The sequence below is a fragment of the Salvia hispanica genome, chromosome 5 (assembly GCF_023119035.1).
Source record: "Salvia hispanica cultivar TCC Black 2014 chromosome 5, UniMelb_Shisp_WGS_1.0, whole genome shotgun sequence".
NCBI classification, from domain to species: Eukaryota; Viridiplantae; Streptophyta; class Magnoliopsida; order Lamiales; family Lamiaceae; genus Salvia; species Salvia hispanica.
In genome coordinates, this window is record NC_062969.1 from 35312473 (window position 1) to 35328541 (window position 16069).

At 32.2% G+C, this 16069-nt stretch overlaps 2 protein-coding genes across 2 annotated transcripts; one reads left to right on the forward strand and one right to left on the reverse strand.

Annotated features, from left to right (window-relative positions):
* The first annotated feature begins 217 nt into the window (after positions 1-217).
* LOC125187199 (14 kDa proline-rich protein DC2.15-like) lies at positions 218-955 on the forward strand. The gene has a single exon (XM_048083742.1). The coding sequence runs from the start codon at positions 293-295 to the stop codon at positions 692-694; it is 402 nt and encodes a 133-aa protein (XP_047939699.1). The 5' UTR covers positions 218-292; the 3' UTR covers positions 695-955.
* Positions 956-12015: 11060 nt separating this feature from the next.
* Positions 12016-12794, reverse strand: LOC125187567 (14 kDa proline-rich protein DC2.15-like). The gene has a single exon (XM_048084183.1). The coding sequence runs from the start codon at positions 12738-12740 to the stop codon at positions 12315-12317; it is 426 nt and encodes a 141-aa protein (XP_047940140.1). The 5' UTR covers positions 12741-12794; the 3' UTR covers positions 12016-12314.
* Positions 12795-16069: the final 3275 nt, after the last annotated feature.

Genomic DNA, 16069 nt, shown 5'->3' on the forward strand with positions numbered 1-16069 from the left:
AGATTCAGACACAAACCATCAATCTCCTACAATAATACTGCTTCACATGCATTCCAGAATTTATTTCCGTGCCAGCAAAATAAAAGTACCTAATTCAACCGTGATTGCACAGTACTAATTTCTTTATTAAAAAAATGACATATTTTCGAGAACTTAGTAAACAAGTGGCATTGATAATAATTATATGCACCTAAGTTTCACTCATAAATACCCCCACAAATAACACATTAATTCACCATCTCAAACAACTCTTCTAGTTAATCTCCTCCAAAAACCCTAATTTGTTTGACAAATGGCTTCCAAAAACACACCAATTGCACTATTCCTTGTCCTGAACATTCTTTTCTTCACTCTTTCCAATGCGTGTGGAACATGCCCTGGTCCAAACCCTAAGCCAAAGCCGAAGCCGAAGCCGGTTCCAAGCCCTAGCAAGGGTAGTTGCCCAAGAGATGCCCTAAAACTAGGCGTGTGTGCTAACTTGCTCGGCGGATTGCTTGGTGTAACCATCGGCACTCCTCCAAAACAGCCGTGCTGCAGCCTCATCGAGGGTTTGGCTGATTTGGAGGCGGCCGTGTGCCTTTGCACTGCAATCAAAGCCAATGTTCTTGGGATCAACCTAAATGTGCCTGTTTCCCTAAGCTTGCTCCTCAATGTTTGCTCCAAGAAAGTTCCAAAGGGTTTCGTTTGCGCCTGAGGGGGCGGCCACCCCTTCCCGCCCCCCTAAATTCCACCCTCTAGTGTTATTTGATGGAATCATGCTTTTTCCTTATATTTTCACAAGTTAATAAGCTTTGGCTGGTTTCCTTTTCTTATGTTTTTTGGATAATTATTGCATTGGTGTAAAAATCATGACATCTACGTGTGTGACAGTGTGAGCCTGGGATGTTATGTAATAGTTTGTCGAAATATTATTTTACATTTGCAGCAATTTATGATGTGACCAATTCCAACGTTACCATTTTGTTCCATGATCTCATCAATGGGTTTTATGTCTTTTGTTGTTAGTCACCATTTCTTTTAAATTATGTTTCGTGTTACATCTCTTGTTTCACGTGTACTACATACATTGACATAGGTAATATATATAGTTTTTACAAAGATAATTTCGATGGGGAATTTTTAATAATTACTACTACATATTTTAACATTAAAAAGCTAAAAGTGAAATACAATTGTCTAATACTCTATCCGTCCCTAAAGAGTATGCACTATTTTCTTTTTCGTCCGTCCCCGAAGAGTATGAACTTTCGATTTTGAAAACTCTCTTCTCTCTAATGAGGTGTGTCCCATTCTCCACTAACAATACTTAAAAAACTTTCTTTTATCTATTTCTCTCTTACTTTACTAATAATGCATTAAAACCCGTACCGAATCTAAAGTTCATACTCTTTGAGGACGGAGGGAGTATTATTTCATGACTTAAATCTCTCATATTCAAAATAATTATAACAACTTTATTCTTAACTAACACGTATTTGTATATGTCGTTTCTCTTCGAGTTGAGATCTTTGTTGATCTGGTTGCGCATGTAGGAAATTATGTAGTAGTAAAAGATAATCTGCGGTAAGAATTACTAGTCAATATGATCTAACGTATCACAATATTTTTTAGCCTTGCCCACACAAATGATAATTTAAGTTATTTTTTATAATTTAATACTCCTCTGTCCCCTACAAAATAGAGATTCTTAGGACTGCAAATGTTTTCATGCGATAGTAGTAGTGTAAGAAAGTAAAAGTGAAAGAGAAAGAAAAAATAATTCAATTAGTATTAGATGGTGTTCGGTTCATTACATAATATAATAGCTAGGATTAAATTCAGTGGCGGAGCCAGAAATTTTATCATGGGGGGTCCAAAATTAAACTTCAAAAAAACAATAGTAATAAATTAAATTATAAGGTTCAAAATGTAAAAGTTAAATATAATCACGTCTTCTATTCTTTATCTTTTGAAGTTTGTGCATAATAGTTGGTCTCCCATGCTATTACGTAGAGAAGTTTTTATGATCTTCATTGCTGAAAATGCTCTTTCTACTGATGCAGTGGCAACAGGTAAGATCAATGACAACTTAACTAATAAATAAACCATTGAAAAGCATTTGATATTTCTATACTAAGAATAGCAAAATATAAATTATACACAAAAAGGATAAAGTTCGTATTATATATACTTCACAACTAAAACAATAAAGAGTAACCAAAATATACAATCTGCTCAAATCTAAAAAGTTGCAATTACGAACAATAATTAATAAAAATAGTATAAAACTATTAACACATACACATCAAATAAAGAATTGGGGTTAAAGAATTTCAACGACAGAACCGCCATAGCCATTGAATTACATAAGCTTATCTTCTTTCTCCTCCTTTGAATTTTATGTGTATCGATTTAGAGCTTGAAATATGATTATTTAGGCCTCAATTTACATAATTATTGCCGCCGAACAAAGAAACAACATATGTAGAAAAATCAATTGAATTATGTTTAGTTTTGAAATATACCTAGTTCTAGATAACCAGATTTCAGATTACAGACTTATAGAACGACAAAAGGAGAATTCAGATTACACATAAAACGACAAAAGGAGAAAGCTATAAAAGGAAATGATTCATATAAATTTTGTTGATAGGAAACAATTCATACAAATTTTGCTGAAACCTATATTTGATAATATATATATATATATATATATATATATATAGGGTCTTGTTAGGTTGATATTTATCAACCTAATTGAGAATTGAGATGCAATCTCAGCCACTCATTCAGAATATTTGTGAAATGTCAACAGTATGTAGTTTATGTCAACAGAGGGGCATAATTGTAAATTTATTAATTTTTTTATTTAAATTTTTTTAAATTTTTTTTATTTATTTATTTTTTAATTTTTTTTAATTTTTTTATCATTATTTTTTATTTTTTTAATTTTTTTTTTCAACTACATATACAATTCATGTCAACTACACATCAAATGTCAACAACTTTATTCAATAAATACTATTTGACATGAATTGTACATGTAGTTGACATTATATTGTGTAGTTAACATGAATTGTATATGTAGTTGATATGGATTATATACACATAGTTGACATTATATGTGTGTAGTTGACATGAATGTGTGGGTGGTGACATGGATTGTACACATAGTTTGACATTATATGTGTGTAGTTGACATGAATTGTATATGTAGTTGAAAAATAAAAATTAAAAAATTAAAAAAAATATTTATTGAATGAAATTTACCATGATATTACCATTCTGCCCTTTCATAATTAATTAATCTAAAGATATTTTCCATGTGGAAAAATCTGGACCACTCATTTAATAAAAATGAGTGGCTGATATTGCATCTCATTTCTCAATTAGCATAAAAAATCTCAATTGATCACCATCCTATATATATTATAAATTATAATTAATGTGAAATTACTAAAATACCCCTAGCTTTTTTTAAGAATTGGTGAGCCCCCCTGGCCCCACCCTCCCTCCGCCCCTGATTAAATTAGTCACGGGAGTGAAGGGTGAGATAGTTAATAATAAAATATAATATAATTTTGGCATTATGGAGGTGGGCCAAAATACATTGTCACGGGCGAGCTTAGGAATAAAACGCAATCGAAACAAAAATAAAATTAGTCGTGACCTTTAATCACAAATAATTATGGCAACACAAAAATGGCAAAGATGAATTATTTCTTAATGATAGAGGGATTATAAAAACAGGAAATAAATTAAAGCATGTGCTAATTCAAAATCGTCAAATAATAAAAAAGTGCCTACATAAAAAGTTTAAACTAAGCGTAAAATAAAATAATTATAATTATAATAATAATGATTATTATTATTATTATTATTGTTATTATTATTATTATTATTATTTCAGTTAATGCTACTACGATAAACGTTCTTAATTATGAAAAGAAAACCCTAGAAAACAGTTATTAATGTTGGATCTATGATGAAAATACAATTGTATTAAATTGAACACTAAAATAAGAGCTACAAATAAGTTCAGAAGTGTACTAGTATAAGTTAAGCATTTAGTCTTGGAAAAAAAGTAGTTTGATTTAATTTTTTAGATGAAAATCAATACTGTATAATAATTTCATGCACTTAATTTTTTAAATTTCATGCACAAGATTATCGTGGGAATGTTTTCAAAATTTTGAGTGAATATTTGTAAACTAATTGGAAACTAGAGGGGGGGGGGGGGGGGGGGGACTTTTGAATTTAGTTTCAAACAATTAATTAAGGAAAAATACAAAAGATGAATATTGATTACTCTTTATTCATTCTAAGGTAGTTGAGATATTTCTTTTGGACACCAGATTAAAGAAATTAATGTGTTAAAGATTAAAATTGAGAAAGTAAAATAAGACGATGAATAAAGTAAGAGAAATGAAGAGAGAATAAAATATAAAAGAATATAAGTGTTTTTCAAAAAAAAAATGACTCAGCTACCTTAGAACATCCAAAAAAACGATACAATTCAACTAGAAATTAAGTACTCCTATATCTTTAATTGATTACATGGTTTACTACTAATATCAGTTGACTCGTAAGTTAGAATTGAGTTTATATTACTCGTACCCTTCTCACTTAAAATAAAATACTTTTTAATATTATTTAGAAAATAAAATAGAAGGAGAAATAATATACAATTTTTTATATTTACAAATACATATACGTGTAACTTCAAGAACATAAATCATATCCCAAATTAGGTCAGAAGTCTATTTCAATATCATTTCGCTTAAACTATGTGTTGGGCCGTACGTACCCAAGCTTATATTTTTATTCTCTTTTTCCGTTGTCATCAAATTTCATAAGCCTCTATTTTATTTTTGATAACTTTTTTTTCTATAATAAAATAGGCCTTATTCTCTACTAACAATACCATAATTACTTTTTTTTTTAATTAGTTTTACTTCATTCATATTCCTACTTTATTTTCTTTTATCACTCTTATTTTATTCATTCTACTATTTTATTTTATCCTCATTTAACCCATTGAACACAATTTTTAATTTTCGTGTTCAAAAGAATGCCTCGATTTAGTTAGGATCGAATGAGTATTTATTTTTTTATTTTCATTATCTTTAGAATTAAAATAAATAACTTAAAATTTTGTTAATTAAATATAAAAACTTTATGTAATTACATTAATTTAATACCAAAAGTTGCCTAACTTAAATTTTAGTTACACAATTTTAAGTCTGAGGTCTGATACCAAACCCTGTCCATCCCTTGGCTCGGTGAGAGGATGGTTGGTTTGTTGCTTTGTTGGGGCTGCTTTGTTAGGTAGTTTTTTGCTTGTTTTGGATCCCTTTTTTAGGAGGTAGGGGAATTCGCTTTTGTTGGTAGTCTAGCTTTTGGCTTGCCTCTTTGTAGCTCGCCGTTTTGTGGCTTGAGCATTTGCAATTCATAAAAAAAAAAAAAAAAACCGACCCCATAAAATCTGCCCAATGTAAGTCACGTTAACGCGACAAATTTTAAAAATGAAATAACAACAATGAATCTTAAAGTTTATGTACCCTAAAAGTTTAAATTGGGATTTGGGAGTAAACTTCGAAAAGTAAACAAATTACATGCGAAATACTTGTGAGGAAAATATTTATTTACTAGAGTTCAATAATTTATAGATCACTATGCCAAATATAATCAATATTATAATTTTGTAATCGAGTACCATATATACGAACAGATTAATATTGTTGATGTAACAATACAAAGAGAATTAGAGATTCACCATCGATCTCTAGAATTTTGTTTGTTCGTAATCTATTTTTTGTTTAATTTGCTTGGTGGCCGGTGGGAGTCACTTCAGGACGAATAATCATATTTATAATATACATAAGCTTGTTCTTCACAATAAAAATATAATTTTCAAAAAAACAAATCATTCATCAGTTTACCTTGTTACATCACTAATTGAATATTAAGGTAAATATGATCCTCCATATGTTACCAGAATTATTCTGCTGTATATCTTCATTATTCTAATCATGAACCATATTTATATATTAAAAGAATTTAAATGCCTGATCAAATGTTGTAGTTAAGACAGTAGTACATTATAGCATGAACTACAAACTGGCAAATTAAACCACGAGTTTTTTTATTTATTTTTAGTTGAGGCAATACACAGCGATAATATCAAAACTAATTTAATAGGGAAATTAATGGAATATTAAAGAAAATCTCATTAACTCAAAAGGTGTTGTCGAGTGGTATTTGTCTCGTCCATTATTAACTTAATGGTCAGGAGATTGATCCCTTCCTTTGGAGTATGAAGCAGTCTTAAATGCTTGAACCAATTGTCCCACCCTTCTAGATAACTGAATAATCACCAAGTCTGCCGTATCTAACAACTGAAAAAAATCTCGTTTTTTTTTCACAATGGGTAATGATAAAAGCAAACAAAAATTCAAATTAAAACTTGTTTGGTCCTAAATTAGCTGGTAGTCTTAGTCATGGGCCATGAGAATAATAGTACTGCCCGTGACTCGGGATTTTGTTGAATTAATGTAATAAGCATTCATATTTTATTTCCACATTGATGGCGCATAACATGATAGGGCTTTTGTTTTTTAGTGAATTACAAACTTTTGTTCACATAATATAGGCATCATTGCTGACTTTGTTATTCAGAAAAGATCTATTTATACATTGAGTGGAGTTAAAGCATATTAATTATTCTATTGGCATTTTTTTAGTTTCGGACAAACTGAGCTTAATAAGAACACGTCATTACATGTGCTATAGCATTGATTAGGGAGAACATAATTATGCATTTGTTGTAACCACCATATAAAGAGAGAAATTAGGCCTATAGCTATATATGTATCGACCGCCATTAAAGTTAACAAGTGAAGTTTATGGGAAATTACATCAAACGATACAAAATATTTCATTATTGTTTTAAATTTATACGAAATATTTTAAGAATGTGTCATCATTATTTTAAATTTATACGAAATATTTTAAGTTTAAATGAACCATACAAAAAGTTTCATTAGTGTTTTAAGATAATACATTCTGGTAAATTTCTTTAACACCGTTTATTATTTAACCTTTTTCATCTAATATCAGTACAATAGAAAGAACTCCAGCAATTAATCCCTCAAAAAATCTCTGAGAACTTTTCTCTCTCGATCGATAATAGGTAAATCTACTTACTTTGACTTTCAGCTAAATTTTTTTGTGGGCTCTGAAAAAGGGTCGAGAACCTCTGTATTGAAGATTAGGATTTTTTGTCTAAAATTCCCATCTCTTACACTTCTACTAAAGTCTTTAATTTTACACATTTGCATGTATTCTCAATCAGATTATTTTAGTTCTTGGATGGAAATTTAGGAAGATGAACGGTCACTTGAGAAATTTTTTAGTTCTTAAACAGAAATTTAGGAAAATGGATCTCTACACATCTTTTACACTTTTTTTACTGTTTATTTTAAAGAAGGGGCTTCAACTTCAAAGTATTAGTTTTTAAATAGTATTTTGAAACTGTGTTTTGCTACATTTTTTAATTTGTGTCATTTGGGGAATTTTGAAACAGAGAATCACTAATGCTATATGCAATGAAGAACTTTTAAACAATGTCTTTGCTACAGCGAAACCTATTAAACAGTATTTTTAAATTGTTTGTTCTCAAATAAAGGGCATGAAACTTAACATTAAAATTAAAAAAACTAACCTAATAGCAAGGTTTTTAAACGGTGTTAAAGAAATTTAACAGAATGTATTATCTTAAAGTATTAATGAAACTTTTTGTATTAACTTGAAATTTTGATGAAACATTTTGTATGTTTGATGTAATTTCTCCGAAGTTTAGTGGTGGCGTTACACCATCCATGCAACGTATCATAGTGACAATTATAACTATTAAAATATTCAAAAAGTTAAATCTATTTTCAATGCTTTAGCGTTATTAGTTGTAACATCCCGAAATTTCGAACCCCAATTTTAGAGCCGTAAAATTTTAATTGATGACGTGGGAGACGTGAATTAAATGATGAATGAATTTATTGCATGAGTTTCTATGACCAAGTTGTGTCTAGGGTTGAGGTTTGGGTTGAAAAGTCAAACTCGTTGAGTATATGACGTGGCTTATGAATATTTGAATTAAAGGTGAAATTTTGTGGTGAATTATTTGTTTAAGGATGAGTGAGATTTTTAGGATATTTCCATAAATACTACGACCACATTTTTATTTTTGAAATTTTCGAACCCCTTCACATATATTGGAGAAAAAATCCTATTTTACGGATTTAATTTAATTCTTGAGATATTTATCCAAATTAAATCCAAAACCTAATTATTCTCTATTTCTTAATGAGAAAATCGACACCCTATTGATTCTAGGTGATTTTCGAAAATCACCTATTTTTGGGAAGGAGGAATTATTTTATTTGTTTAATTGATCTCTTATTGATTTCCTTCCATACCAAAAGTTAAATATTCTAGCAAATCTTACCATACCTCAAGAGATCTTGTCATATCTTATTTTAGTTAATATTCAAAATCTATTCCTTATGGGAGAACCCCATACCCCATATTACACGCCTATTTCCCCTATATATTGGGAGGATTTTTATTTTTATTTTGCTCCGTGATATTTTATTCTACTCCGAAAAAAAAATATACCAAACAAAATCTCGGCTAAATAAAAGCCATAGATTTCGAAAATTTCCATGCCTTGAACCCTAGTTTATTTTTTTTATTCTTCCTCTCTACTCCACAATATTTGTTTTATTTAATTGTGTAGAATAAAATCTTCCCAAATATTCTATTTAATTACCTAAAGATTTTATTGAACCCTATAAATAAGAGCAAAACCTAACCCTAGCCCCCAAAGAAATCGCCCGCCACCCCATATCACACGCCCCTCTCCCTCTCTTCTCTCTCTCTCAACTTTCTTCTATAATTCTCCATCTTTTGAGAAGAGTTAGAGTTTGAGCCTCAAGATTTTTGAAGAATCAAGTCTCTACTTTGTTTCTACCGTTCGTTTTGACAAGAAAAGGTACCTATATATTAATCTTTCTTCATCTAACCGATTAATCGGTATTCTTGAACCCCCCCCCCCATGCATCTAGATTGAGTGAAAGTGGATTAAATGGGATATGGAAAATATGTGTGCGTGTGTGTATGTGTGACATGCGAATGACCCTTGTGTGGCATAAGTTGATGTTAGATCTAAGATTGATGAGTGAATAAACATGTATGATGAATATGTCTTGTTTTGATTGATAAATGTAAACTGGATCGGTGGGAAAAAGGGGAAGCGTTGAGACATGCATGATTTAGGAGTTGATGTTGAAACTGATTCGTTATATGTGCCTATGTGATTAGAAGGTGAAACCTCGGTTGCGAAGCCGGATAACGAAAGAGAGAAACGTACTTGAAATCTAAGCAGTCGAGGTGGGCTTTATTCTTAAACTCTTTTATGTTGCAAATTTATGAAAGTGGAGAAATAAGGGTGGTTTAAACTTTTATGTCATGCCTATGATTGTTTTGATGATATTGTGCGCCTGATGCCTAGTTTGAGAGTTCGTTCCATTGGGCTATAGGGCTATGATATGTATAAACGAATTCGGGTCTGAGTAGGGCCGCAAACCCTACCAGGCTAGTGTACACAGGTGGGATCGGGAGCCGTCCTTGCTAGTCGGCCGGTCTCGTGGGCGAAAAGTGTGGCCACACTTTCGTCGCACTATGGAAATGTTGTGATTGTGGAAATTGATGAGGAAATTGGGGAGTTGTTTGACTGGCCAGTCTATGAAAATAATTTTTGTGATACTCGATGATATTTATTTTGATAATTGCAAAACTCGAGTTCACTATGGTAAGGGTGGCATAATTAATAAAATGTTTTGGCAACGAGTTCACTAGGTATTTCAAAATACTCGGCCTTGCATGTGTTTTCCTTATGTGCAGGTTGAACGGCGACGAGCGGTGGCGGGTGTTGAGCACATTAATTATATAAGATGGATGTTTTGAACTTCGAGTGTAGTTGTGTCTCCATACATGGCTTCACTTTCTCTTAGTCGTTTCCGCTGAATTTTTGAAACACTTTAGTATCATTTGGTTATTTTGAACTTATTCCTTTTGGTTTAGAAGATTGAAACTTGTTGTGGTTTTATTGGATTTATGTCGAACCCTTGATTTTTTTATCATAGTTTATGGTATCTATTCTTCTTTGGATTTTTTCTAGGTTAAACCGTTGACTTATTGCTTTGATAGTTCGTTTAATACCTTGGTCAAATCTCTTTAAATGAAACCCTAGCCTATGTTCTTATTGCTTTTAAGTCCGTTTTGATAGCAGCCGCCGTATTTATTATACCCTAGAAATCCGGGCTGTACATTAATAGTCGTTAAAATCTTGTATATCCATTCTCAATGTTTGGATTTAGTTTCAGAGAAGAGGGGAATAAAGAATTGGAGTGGTTGGGAGGGTAGAGTAGATTAGTATTAAGCTTGAGTTTAAGTTGATGTTCATTTTTTTTATTCTACTGGAGTTTAAGGATTAAGATAAAATTTTAATTACTTTAAAATTATATTTCTATTTTTTAGAATTCATTATACAGTACTTGAAATCAATGATAATCTATAAAATCAATTTTTAACACCCTTATAGTATAATTTATATTAGATGGCAATAATAACATTAATAAGAGTAATAGTAGTATATTATATTGTAATCCCTCTGTCCCATTAAAAATGAATCGTTTTTCTTTTTTGGTTGTTCTTATTAAAAATGAAACATTTCCTAAAATGGAACTAACTCTATCTCTACTTTTTCATCTATCTTACTTTACTCTTTCTTCATTAACTTACAAAACACCACTACATAAAATTCCGTGCGGATTCCCAAATGTTTCATTTTAAGTATGACGAAGGGATATTATATAACAATAAGAACCACACCTTGCTTTCACCCAGTCGGGGTAGCTTTCTAAGGCACTTCTTACCCGGCCGAATGACTTCCTCTTGCGCACAATTTTTGGCTTTTCTTGGTCCGTACTACGTTCATTGGTCATTCCTTAGAGCTATAGCCTTTTACTCCAAAATTAAATCAGAATAAGTCTAATCTTCACCATATAACAATTCATGAAATTAAAAGGAAACAAGATGTTACGGACCAAATGAGAGAACTTATCTTAAAAGACTAGTCTGTTAGGAAATAGAGTCCATTTAGTCTATAAACGCCACAACAGTTGTTCTCACAACCGATGTGGAACATTAAATCCACAATAATCTACCCCCTTAAGGGCCAACGTCTTTGTTGGTCACGGCCACCGTAGTCATAGCTGGTTAATTGTAAGAAAATTAATGTCGTAAGAGATTGGGGTTCCATAATTTTTATTGCGTTCTGGAGGAAGCTTATATATGTGGTTAATTGGCACATCATTGAAGTATAATTCCTCTTATCATCCTCAAACTGATGGCTAGATAGTGGTAAAGAACCGATGTTTAGAGTAGTAACTCATAGCTTCCACTCATGAGTACCCACATCGTTGTTGTTTATTTCTCTTGCGCTTACTACTATTTAAACACTTTTTATCAAGCGGGCCTCAGACTCCATATCAGTCCCTATATGGTCGTTCGATGCCGTCCTAAGGGAAGACGACTCCTTCCTTAGGCAGCACGGGATTTTATGCAAGTTAATTTTGTGTTTTGAGTGGAGAAATAAATTAAGAGAAGAAGAATAAAGTAGTGATAAAGATATTTCCATTTTTAGTACCGTATCATCTGATTGGAAAAAAAAAATGGGTTATCATCGGTTGGACAAAGTAAGTACGTACATATTTATGTTTCACCATGATTTACTTTATTATTTTACTATCCAAATTATTCTATTCTGAAATTATTCATGGAAATATTGTCATCTTCCGCTCACTCTTTCAATAATATTCCACCGATATTTATGACTCCAATAATACTCCACTCTATTCTGATGCATATGATGAAGAAAAAATATCGTATCTCGCAATTTTGAGGTCCAAAGCACAATCATTATAAATTCACAATTCCTTAGACATAGAAAATACAATTAATACAACTTTAAAAGGAACTAATTTAGACAAACAAAATACAGTTAACACTACAACTTTAAAAGGAATTAATAATTCATAAAAAGTACGTACTATCTCATTCTCACCAATATCACTTAGTTAGTGATCAGAGCATTGTACGACTTCTCTTTCACTATTCTCCCTTTGTTATTCATAAATGGAGATTGCAAAACTAAATCAAACAACATTCAGAAACATGAATCTGAAGAAATTTTAAAAAATTGTGCATTTGATCAATTAGGCACATTGAAAGCCCTTGGGAACTTTCTTGGAGCAAACATTGAGAAGCAAACTTAGAGAAATGGGAATATTAAGGTTGATGCCCAACACATTGGCTTTGATAGCGGTGCATAGGCACACGGCCGCCTCGAGATCGGCCAGCCCTTCGATGAGGGTGCAGCATGGAGTCTTTGGAGGAGTTCCAATTGTGACACCAATCAATCCTCCAAGTAAGTCAGCACAAACACCTAGTTTTAGGGTATCCCTAGGACAAGTGGCCTTGCTCGGGGTTGAAGGCGGAGGAGGGCATGGCGTGCCCTTAGGTGGCGGTGGCGGTGGCTTTGGTTTGGGAGTTGGGCAAGAACCACATGCACTAGAAAAAGTGAAGAATGCAAGGTTTAGCACAAAGAAAAGGGCAATTGAGGTACTTTTCTTGGAACCCATTTTCCCTCTTGGTAAACCTAATTTATTGCAAGTTTTGGTTTAGTGAGGTACTTTGTGAAGTTATTCAAAATTTGATGGGGTTTTTATAGGCTAAAAATCATATTTATTATTTGAATGAAATGCTAAAAAAATCGGTGGGAGTGGTGGATTGTAGCTGGCACAAGTAGCATAGGTTTGGCAAGTTTTGGATGCATGTGAATAAGGATTGCAAATTGACATGTTGCTTTGCTCGGATTCCATGAAGATGGTTTTGTCTAAATTAGCTTAGCTTGTGATATTTTAATGTGTTTAATAATTTATACGTGAAAATACACAGAAAACCATGTCCCACAATTTGCATAGATTCATTACTACATTGTTATTTTTATTCATTTTTTCACATGAGATCAATATGATTTAATTATATTCGATGTGATTTAGATAAACTTTTTACGTGCAACTGTAAAAAGTGTTGGTGTGAGATAAGAATCCAAGGCTTTCAGTATTGGGAATACTCTTTTCGCCTTAGGCCATCAATTAGTCTTGTCTTACAATAACTTACATTTAACCTACTATATCCTAATTGGTTTTTAAATTAATGGTTTAATATATATAATGTGTGGTTAATGTTATATACTGTACAAAAATTTGTATATGTATGGTATCGGAGGATGAAAATTGTTAAAAATTAGATTCCTATGCACAGAAACATTTAATGAGGAATGAGCTTTGTTGATTTTTCTCTCACATTTTTTCAGTCTTCCTTTTTCTTCAACGTTCCTCCTTTTCTTCCTGACGATTTCTTCAATTCGAACGTGCACCCTTTATCTGTGGCCGCCCCACCCTGCGTCCATGCCATCTTTTGTATATAGTTAGTGATTTTAACTCCGTACAATTTGTCGTCTTTGATGTACATAAAAGATCCATATTTTTACTGTGATTGCAGATCTTCATAATTTATGGGTCGATCCATCGACGAAATTCCTGCATACGATATATTAAGAAAATAAAATTTCAACTACGTGCACTGTTGGTTGGACTATTACTATTTAGTGACTTCCTTGCATTTTTAATGTTGTGCAACGGGTGTGTCTGTCTTGTATAGAGACCTCAAAAGCTTTCTCTTGATGCATGGATGATAATTCACATGGTTTGATTATCGCAAAATGTTTCTCAAAAACCACTAGTTTGTACAGATTAAAAAAAAAGTTCAAAAGGAACAAAATTGAGCATTCTAGTCCTCATCTAATTTTAAATAGAAAATAAATTTTATTTAGGTGATTAATTGGTTGGTTGTTGTATAAATATCATTGAGCTGGAGAATGGATTTGAGCATGTGGTTAATTGGATAGTTGATGTGTAAATATGATGGTCAAATCATGTCATGTATACTTTTCTAGAATAATACACAACCATTATGATTATGAATAAAAATTTAATAGTCCGAATATATTAACATATTCTATATATTAAACCAATCATAATTATAATTTTTTTTTCATTTTTCTATTCTACAATTATAATCGGTTGAGCACATGTATGAATCAATGAATACTAGTAACTCATTTCTTGTTACATACTTGGATGTGGAAACATCGTGTTGTGATGATTTTACTAGGTTTCTCACAAAAAAAATTGCAAAGTAATTGAGTGATCTGATATATGCAGATGGTAAAACAAGAAGCATGTAAAGCTACAATGATGGACATTGAATCGTAGCTAGAACTTACGACATCGTTAGCTACAACCATATAGACACAGCACACATGTATTGCGTAAGTAATTACCCCTCCGTGACCAGGGACGGAGCTAGGAATTTATACTGGGAGGGGCAAAAATATACATAGGCAAAATTCAAGTATTTTAGAAGGGCAATTAGTGAGAAATTAAACTAAATAAATTTTATATTATATAAATTATATATATGTGAGGAAAATGGAGGAGGGGCATTTGCCCCTTCTTGATACATGCTGGATCCGTCCCTCTCTCTTCTTGTTAAAATATTCATTTATCTTTTTTCTCTCTACTTATTCCACTTAACAAATTCTCTTAAATCTCGTGTCACTCAAAAATGTTGACATCTTGAATTGGACGGAGGGAGTAGGAGTATTATTCATGAATTCATATACTTCGTTTGCCATGAAATATCGATAAAGGTGGTTATGTCACAACAAAATAGTACTCCCAACCGTCCGCATTAAATGTCTCCTTTTTTCTTTTTTCGTCCGTCCATCAATAAATGTTCCATTTAACTTTTAATTTTTTTGGAAGTGGACCCAACATTCCAGTAACTCATTCCACCCACATGATATTATAAAATTAATACATTCTCCATCACGCAATAGAAGTCCTATTTGGTTATGACACGAGTTTTAAGATATGTAAAGAAACGTGAGTTGAATAAGTTAGTGAAATATAAGTCCCACTTATATATATATTAGTTATATAATAAAATGTGAGTGATTTGATTTGATATGATTCACTACCAAAAAAGGAAACAATACCAATTTAATTTTTGAAAGATTGATTTAGTAATACTCCTTCCTTCCCTAAGAGCATTCGCAGCGGATGTTTGTCCGTCTGTGCCGGTGGCACAGACCCCACCGTCCGTGTAACAGTCCGCCTTCCTAGGGTACAATAAATGCGGCAACTGCTACCAAACGGACACGAAGAAATGAACAAAGGCTAGGGTTTCATTTAAAGAGTGATGACCAAAAGATTTGAAAGAACTATCAGAGTATTAAAAGCAATAACTTAACCTAGAAACTTGAATAAGAAAAAGGGAGATATCATAAATAACCATAAAAAATCTCAAGAGTATGACATAGTTTCCGAGATAAAACCACAAGATAGTCTAAGGCCTCTAAAACGAAAGGAGAGTGCAAAATATTCAAAATAAACATAAGTGTAGCAAAAACTTAGCGGAAAGCGACCAAGAGAAAGAATAGCTATGTATGAAGACACAACTACGCATGAAGTTCATAACAACCATCTTAATTAATTATCATGCTCAACACCCGCCACCGCTCGTCATCGTTCAACCTGCACATAAGGAAAACACATGCAGGGCTGAGTATTTTGAAATACTTAGTGAGCTCGTTGCCAAAACATTTTATAAGTTATGCCACTCTTACCAAGTGAACTCGAGTTTTAAGTAGTTATAAGAGAATATCACGAGTATCACAAAATATATTTTTCAATAGACTGACCAGTCAAAATAACTCCCCATTTTTCCTCAACAATTTAATAATCACAATCATTCCATGGTGCAACGAAAGTGTGGCCACACTTTTCGCCCACGAGACCGGCCGACTAGCAAGGACGGCTCCCGATCCCCTCGTGTACACAGC

What these genes read in the sequence shown, in the direction of transcription:
- LOC125187567 (XM_048084183.1), bottom strand. Translation starts at nt 12,740, where the DNA reads ATGGGTTCCAAGAAAAGTACCTCAATTGCCCTTTTCTTTGTGCTAAAC.
- LOC125187199 (XM_048083742.1), top strand. Translation starts at nt 293, where the DNA reads ATGGCTTCCAAAAACACACCAATTGCACTATTCCTTGTCCTGAACATT.